Raw genomic sequence first — 8,452 nt, 5'->3', positions numbered from 1 at the left:
TTGTAGACCAGGCTGGCCTCGAACTCAGAAATCCGCCTGCCTCTGCCTCCCAAGTGCTGGGATTAAAGGCGTGCGCCACCACGCCCGGCTCTCTTCTTTTTCTTTATTCTTTCTTTCTTTCCTTTTTTTTGAGATAAGAATTTACTAAAATTTCCAAGCTGACCTTGAGCTTGTCACCCTCCTTCTTTTCTCTCCTGAGCACCTCAAATCATAGGCCTGCACCACAAGCCTGACTGCATGCATGCTATCTGAATGGAAGGAAGGAAGAAATAAGACACATGTAGAAGGTCCTTATATTGCAAGAAAAAGAATTGCAACCTTTCATTAAATTATCAAAAAAAAATGTATTTCTTTACAGCTGAATTAAAGTACTTTTAAAATATTATCCAATTACATTAAAACCACAGAAGACTCTTAAATACCTAGGGTTGTTTATGAATAATGAGCTGTAAAATGCTTATTAAAATGATACAGTTGGCAAGACACAGCTTGATTGGCTCACACAGCATAAGTAATCGTGTGGTCCATTGGAGAGCTTCCAAGATGCACTTCAGCAACCAGAATCTTGCCCATTTTTGACAAGATAACAAAACCCTGGCAGAAAACATAGCACAGAGTTGCTTAGACCTAACTCTGAGGGTAATGAATGCATCTAGAACTGCCATTTGGTACCCGGCAGAGCAAACTGACCAGAAGAGGATGGGAGACAGAGTGGATTATCAAGGTAACAAGTAGAGGCAAGTAAGAAAAGCTGGGGAAGTAGGTGAACAGGTTCACATAAAGTAGGCAAGGGTAAAGTTCCCGAAAACCAAAGGGACAGAATGAGATTTTAGAGGCTGGGGACCACTAGAGAGAAGGGTCAGAGCCATGGTGATAGGCTAAAATCTGGCTTAGAAGTAAAATGAACAGGAGCTGAGGTCAAGGTCTGAAGTTGTCCTAAGAGGTTTGTTGCTGCTCTAGAGGCTGTGGGACCTGGGAGAATGGAGCCGACCAATAAGGCAGACTGAAGTCTTATGCAATAACCAACTCTATTCAGAACTTCAGTTTATACTATGAGGGTTACAGAAGGTTGATCGAGCCAGGCGTGGTGGCACACGCCTTTAATCCCAGCACTCAGGAGGCAGAGGCAGGTGGATTTCTGAGTTCGAGGCCAGCCTGGTCTACAGAGTGAGTTCCAGGACAGCCAGGGCTATATAGTGAAATGCTGTCTCAGAAAAAAAAAAAAAATGTTGAACGAGTAAAGCTCTCATGAGCTCAAGCTGTATACAATCACAAGGATAAGCTCCACATGGCCAAAAACGTATTTTTCTCCAGAGGTATAGAAAGGATAGTTTAAACATTTAACTGAATACCAACGGCAAACAATAATGGGTAACCTGAAGTAAACTCCCTCCCATCTGATACACCTGGGAGGAGCACGAAAACCCATCCCAAGAACAGTTACACGCTTTGAAGAAACTGAGGTCCCAAGACTTGTTTTCTTGGAGTGTTCTCGAAAGTACTCAGTTTTCTCCTCTCTCTCAACTCCTTTCCTGGACTGAGTTCCGACAGAGGTGGTCCTCACAATATACACAGAACTCCTCTGAGGCTGAGACTGACCCACAGGAGACCTCGAAATAACAAAACAGAAGATGTGTCCAAAAATGGTCTCTCAGAGCATTTCCATTTAAACAAGTGCCTCTAAAACACACACATATAATATAGATTGTGTTGAAGGGGAAAGGGGGAACATAACAGTAGATGTGGAGGAACTACAGCAATTGTTAGACCAGATGTGATGTCTGGTGTGAGTGCCGAGGGGCTGAGGATTGAGCCATCTGGTACCCATCTGAGAATCTGGTGATGAAGTTCCCTGGTTAACTGGAAGTTTCCTGTGTACTGCGGTTACTAAGTTCCAAGGTTGGAGGAGAGGGAGGCCAGAAATGAGAGGATGCAGAACTTAAGAAAAAGAAAAGTTAACATCTTTACTGTTGCTTCTGATCTTCCTCACAGGACTTTGTAGCATACCTCCGTCTCAGAAACTGATGGCCGAAGCCACTAAAACGGAGCAGCTCATTAAAAGGTAAGAAGTACCCCCACCATAGGGGATTCTTACTAAATTCTACTCATCCACATGTGACTCGGAGCATCTGAGCCTGTCTTCCTGCCTTGCCTTCACATGGTCTCAGGAATTCCATTCTGAACGTAATTACTTCCCACCTCACAGGCTGGGCTTTGTCTATATTTGCCTTATGGCCTCTTCCTCCTTATTGTTGAGCCCCAAAATTAGATCTCACTCATAGATGACCTCATCCTGGCCTGTGGCTTTAAATACCATCATATGTTGATTACTCAAGAAATACTCCTGCCTCAGCCTCCCAGGTAGCCAGGATTATTCATTCCCCTGTCCACATATGAAATGCTTTCTGATTTAGTCTTTCATCAACATCTTATTTGGACAGACTAGGCTTTAGCCTCGTGTCATGCTCAAACACCAAAAGCCATGTCCTAAATGCTTCCCTCCGTACCTCCTATAACAAAGAACTTGCCCTCGCAGCTACACTTGCTAAATAAGCCCCCCTTGCTATTTCTTTCTAACTTAGAAAAGCATTCCCAAATGAAGTTTGATCCTAATACAGCAGTAACAAAGTACGGTAGGGAGTTGATCTTATAACTTGGGAGATGCAGAACAGGGGGTGGGTGGCTAATGACTATTATTCGACTTTTTTGCCGGTAGGGGTGTGATTAAAGATACCAGCCAAGACAAACTGGACTTCATTACCTACATGGACGAGCTCACTCAGTGCATAGGCGCAAAGCCCAGCATTCCACTTTTGTTCATTAAGGATCCAAGATTGGCTTGGGAAGTTTTCTTTGGACCATGTACCCCTTACCAATACCGCCTAGTGGGCCCTGGAAGATGGGATGGAGCCAGAAATGCCATCCTGACCCAGTGGGACAGGACCCTGAAACCATTAAAAACTCGAATTGTTCCTAAGTCCCCCGAGCCTACCTCCCTCTCACATTACTTAAAAACTTGGGGGGCACCTGTCCTGCTTGTCTCTCTTTTACTTATCTACAAATCTTCACATTTTCTTGAATTGGTACAAGGTAAGCTACTGAGAAGATTTCCCCCTTACCGATTACTGTGGTACATCCCCCAGAACTCATGAGTTGGTCTCCAGTTTGCCAATGGAGGAAGGTGTCTGGGACACCCTCTTTAAACAGATTGGTGCTGCTCTCAACACTGGATCACTCTCCGTAGGGCAGGTTGTCATAAAGCAAGGCTGCTTCTGATCTCATCACGTTTTTTGTGCATTTATTTGTGCCCTTTGAACTTTCTACCATGTAATGACATAGAACAAACCTCTCACCAGAAGCTGTCACTGTATCCTTGAGCCCTCCAGCCTCCAGAACCATAAACAAAATTTACCCATTTCATGCATTCTATTGTGATGATGGGAAATGGTCTGAGATGCCTCATTCCTGATTGCTAAAGATTAATATGATTGCTTGTGAGGGCTGCACTAAGCCATGAGAGTTCCCCCTCAAGTATCTTGGGCATGCCTACTCTCTTCCCATAGTGTCTTCCAAGGTCATGCCTCACTGGCATGCCCATAGGCCAACCTATCTAGGCAATTACCCACTGAGAATCTATCTCAAGATTATTTTAAGTTGTGTAAGGCTGACAATTATAAAATACCTAGCATGCGTAGAATCACATGACTTTTTGTTTGAGGGACTGTGGAGTTTTGTGGGGTTTGGTGTTTCAGGAGTATTTTGGCTTTGGTTTTGGTTTAAGATGAGGTCTCAGTATATGGCTTTGGCTGGCCTTGAACTCTTAAAGAGATCTTTTACCTCTACCTGACTGCTGTAAGGTAAAAAATGTGCCACCAAACCCAGCTGTCACTTGATGTTTTGTATCTCATAATAAATGATGGAGACTTCTCAGTTGTCATTATTTTATTCTAAACATTACTTAATAGAAAGCATAGCTAAGTAAATATTTGATTATTGGGTGAATAAGTAGTGACTTCATTGACTAACGTTTTTCATCTGACTTCATCTGTCCTTGTTCTCCTGCCAACATAATCCCTTATCCTCAATTAACTTAGCCTTGTAAAGAAACAAGGACACACTATTGAGGGTGACTGTTTAAGTAAAAGGCAATCCATGGGGCAATTAGAGGAACAATAACTGCTGGGTCACTGTGACACAAGTATGCTGCTAAGGATGACTAATCGGGAGGAACACAGACTAACCACAACTAATGAGAAGGAGACCTGGATTTTGATACCAGCTCCCTTGTGAGCTCTGGAGCCTTGGCCAAATTACTTAGCCTCTGTGACCTCATCTGGAAAATGGTGGCACTAACCACAGGCACCTTACAATGAGCACTGCCTGAGACATGCAGAGTATGTCATTCAGAGTAAACTAACTGCTGGTTGTTTCAAACATTCCATCCTCTGAATTAAAAGATTAGAAAACTACCACTATTTCCTGTTGCTATTCCTGTGGTATAACCAGGAGGTGTGGCCTTTGCTCCCCATAGTTCTCCATGGCAACCCTTTCCAGCTAGTATTGTCCGTGGATTCCCCCATCACCATTCCCTCCAACATGCAACAGCAAGAGAACATTAACCAGGGAGGAACTGATTTCAAGCTTTAGCAGCGTCCCTTCTTTAACAGCTGGTTAATGTGTCTAGGTTCTTACTGACAACTCCCCAGTACAAGGGGCACTTAATTTCTAACCTGCAAAACTAACTAAAGCTGACCACCATAGACAAAAGTCTTTGTCTATGCTATTGGTGTCTCTCACTGAGTCCTTTAGGAAGCAAGCAGACAAAGATGCATTTATTAGCTCACCATAACTTAGATATATAATATGCTGTATATTTTTCCTATATATAAATTTTCAAATAAGAAATCAAAGTGTCAGAGAAATAATTCTTCTTTGTTCACACAGAAAATAGGAGTGAACCCAGGAATCTGAACCCCTAAAGTCCAGGCTATCTTACTGGCTTCCTTGAGAGGCAATGCCTTTGCCTCCAGCCATCTCAGCTTACCTGTCACTGAAGCCCCACATGAGCACTATGTCATGGCCTCCTCCAGGGAGCCCTCCTTGCTTACTTTTCCTCCTTCTTGCTACTTCTACACTTTAAACAGATCTTTAAATATTGTGGGTACCACATGCCATGACTCCAGCACTCCAAGAAAAGACAGTAGCAGGAAATGGCTATCATAACTGAATGCATTTTAAATGATAATCAGAATTTCATAGTAAAATAAGAGGCTTCATCAACAACATTAGAAATTAAACTAAAAATTATGAAAATAAGTGTGCTTGTCTTTTATTTAACAACATAGTGATTATAATTGAGATTGCTGGACAACAAGTAGTGCCTGGTGACAATTTACATGACAGCAACTTAGAACAATCCTCAGTCTCGCACTACTTTGAAGACTAGAATATAAGATGAGTGATTTTTTTATAAAGCTTTTATTACATTTATGTATTAGGCGTGCACATGCATATGCAATGAGGCATGTGTGGGAGTCAAAGGACAACTTGTAGGAGCCTTGTGGGTCCCAGCATGTGGACCATGCTGGTTTTAGGGATCAAACATCAGGACTTGGAGGCAAGCTCTTTACCTGCTGAAACATCACTCTATCCCAAGATTAGTGATAATTTTAATAGTCAAAGTTTGATTTTTTTTTTTGCCAAGTGACTCAAACTTTAACTATCTCATATTTTTGTCAATGTCTTTTGAAATGTCTATCATGTTGGAATGTTTGCCAACTGACTCTATGCCATTTTTATTTGTTTTTTTTTTTCTATATGGAGTTTCATCCCAACTCTGTAGCAAGAAACTCACTGTAGTCTCCCTTTCCTATCTGACCCTGCCGAGCCCCCAAAATCACAGATCTTCTCCCCACAACTCATTCCATTATCCTAGCCTCTAACACCAGCAGACATTCACTAGGAACACAACAGTTAAGCAGAACAGAGAAACAGGTAAGCTGACTGAAGTCCCTCACCACTCCCTCCTCCCTTCCAAATCCAATCCCTGTCTTATCCCCAGCTCTGCAGCAGAACAACCAAGGAGCCTTCCCTGGACCCCTGCCCACATCTCCTATGGATTCCATAGCTCTTCCCTTTCTAACCTCCCTTCCCCCACCCCACCCCAAACTCACTGCTTTGTGCCAGACCCCAACCACAACAGGGATCCTCTGAGATCCAAGAAACAATCTTCAACAAGTAGGTTAAAGATGGACCCACCTCTCCCACTACTCCCAAAATCCAATCCTCCCAGTCCCATTCCCAGATCTCTAACCGGAAAACATCTGCTATCTCCCTTTTGTCTTTACCCTCATTCCCAACAGATCACGAAGACCTTCCTCCCCCAAGCTTCCTTTCCCCAACAGATGCCAACCCAGATTACTATATCCAGCAAAACTTTCAATCACCATAGAGTGAGAAAATAAGATATTCCATGATAAAATCAAAGTTAAACAATATTTATCTACAAATCTAGACTTCTTCTGGGCCTAGAAAGAAAACTGCAGCCTAAGGTGGTTAACCATATACATCAAAACACAGGAAATAAATAATTTCATAACATCAAAATTAAAAGAAGGGAAGCACACATGCACAAATACCACATACCAGTATCACCACCACCAATGACAACAACAAAATAACAGGAATCAACAATCATTGGTCATTGATATCTCTCAATAGTAATTTTCTCAGTTCCCCAACAAAAAGACACACACCCAACTTTGTAAAAGAAATATTCCTATAGTTTAAATGACACATTGACCTTCTTATGCTTATAGTGGGAGACTTCAATACTCCATTCTCACAAATGGACAGGTCATACCAAAAACCTAAACAGAAATACTGAACCTAACAAAGGTAGATCAATAGAATAGAATTGAAGACCCAGAAATGAACCCACACACCTGTGGTCACTTGATCTTTGACAAAGAAGCTAAAACCATTCAGTAGAAAAAAGACAGCATGTTCAACAAATGGTGCTGGTTCAACTGGTGGTGCGCATGTAGAAGAATGCAAAAAGGAAGAGCCTTGAATACTTGGACACGGGAAAACTTCCTGAATAAAACACCAATGGCTTATGCTTTAAGATCAACAATGGACAAATGGGAGCTCATAAAATTGTAAAGCTTCTGTAAGGCAAAGGACACTATCAATAGGACAAAACAGCAACCCACAGATTAGGAAAAGATCTTTACCAACCCCACATCCGATAAAAGGCTAATATCCAAAATATACAAAGAACTCAAGAAGTTAGACTCCAGAGAACCAAATAACACTACTAAAAAGGGGAGTACAGAGCTAAACAGAGAATTCTCAACTGAGGAATCATAAATGGCTGAGAAGCACTTAAAGAAATGTTCAACATCCTTAGTCATCAAGGAAATGTAAATCAAAATGACCCTGAAATTCCATCCACCTCACACCAATCAGAATGGCTAAGATAAAAAATTCAAGTGACAGCAGATGTTGTCAAGGATGTGGAGAAAGAAGAACACTCCTCCATTGCTGGTGGGACTTCAAGCTAGTAAAACTACTTTGGAAATCAATTTGGTGGTTTCTGAGAAATTTGGAAATAACTCTACCTGAAGACCCAGATATACCATAACTGGGCTATACCCAGCTACACTCAAAAAATGTTCTACCATATAACAAGGACACATGCTCCACTATGTTCATAGCAGCCTTATTTACAATAGCCAGAAGCTGGAAACAACCCAGATGTCCCTCAACAGAAGAATGGATACAGAAAATGTGATACATCTACACAATGGAAGTACTACTCCTCCATTAAAAACAATGACTTCACAAAATTTGCAGGCAAATGAATGAAACTAGAAAATATCATCCTGAGTGGTGTCAGGAGCCATAATGGGACAAGAAGGTAAAAGAACACACGTAGTACGTACTCACTGATAAGTGGGTATTAGCTCAAAAGCCCACAATGCCCGTGATTTAACCCACAGACCTATGGAGCTTAGGAGAAAGGAAGACCAGAGTGTGGATACTTCAGTTCAACTTTGAAGGGGGAACATGATCATCATGGGAGGTGGAGGAAGAGGGGGAACTGGGAGGGAAAGAGGAGAGAGAGGAAATAAGAGGGCAGAATCAGGGGATGGAAGAGAGGAACAGAGGGTCAGGAAATTGAATAAAAATATGTAGCTGGGAGTGGGGGAGATGAGGAAATGAGGATAGCCACTGGAGGGCCCCAGACACCAATTATATTAAAAATATAACCCTCCAAAGATAGAATTTTTTGAAAGAAAAGCTGTGGCTAAATTCTTTCAAAAAATATTCTTTGGTAAAGAAGCAAACATTAAAATGATCAGGAGTTTAAGAAAAGCCACCAGACATATTAAAAACCAAGGATTGACCATCTAGAGACTGCCATACCCAGGGATCTATCCCATAATCA

At 41.8% G+C, this 8,452-nt stretch overlaps 1 protein-coding gene across 3 annotated transcripts in view; it reads left to right on the top strand.

The window, feature by feature from the left end:
• The window catches only part of Fmo4 (flavin containing dimethylaniline monoxygenase 4), a 20,692-nt gene extending 16,752 nt beyond the window's left edge, over window positions 1–3,940 (top strand). For all 3 annotated transcript variants that reach the window (XM_029480382.1, XM_021160954.2, XM_021160962.2), the window contains 2 exons: window positions 1,993–2,062; window positions 2,717–3,940. In XM_029480382.1, the coding sequence (XP_029336242.1) occupies window positions 1,993–2,062; window positions 2,717–3,152 (506 nt within the window). In that variant the 3' untranslated portion in view covers window positions 3,153–3,940. The remainder of the gene's footprint in view (window positions 1–1,992; window positions 2,063–2,716) is intronic.
• Window positions 3,941–8,452: the final 4,512 nt, after the last annotated feature.

This window comes from Mus caroli, chromosome 1, assembly GCF_900094665.2.
Source record: "Mus caroli chromosome 1, CAROLI_EIJ_v1.1, whole genome shotgun sequence".
Taxonomy (NCBI): Eukaryota; Metazoa; Chordata; class Mammalia; order Rodentia; family Muridae; genus Mus; species Mus caroli.
The sequence above is the reverse complement of the archived record's forward strand: the minus strand, read 5'-3'. Positions and strand labels throughout refer to the sequence as shown.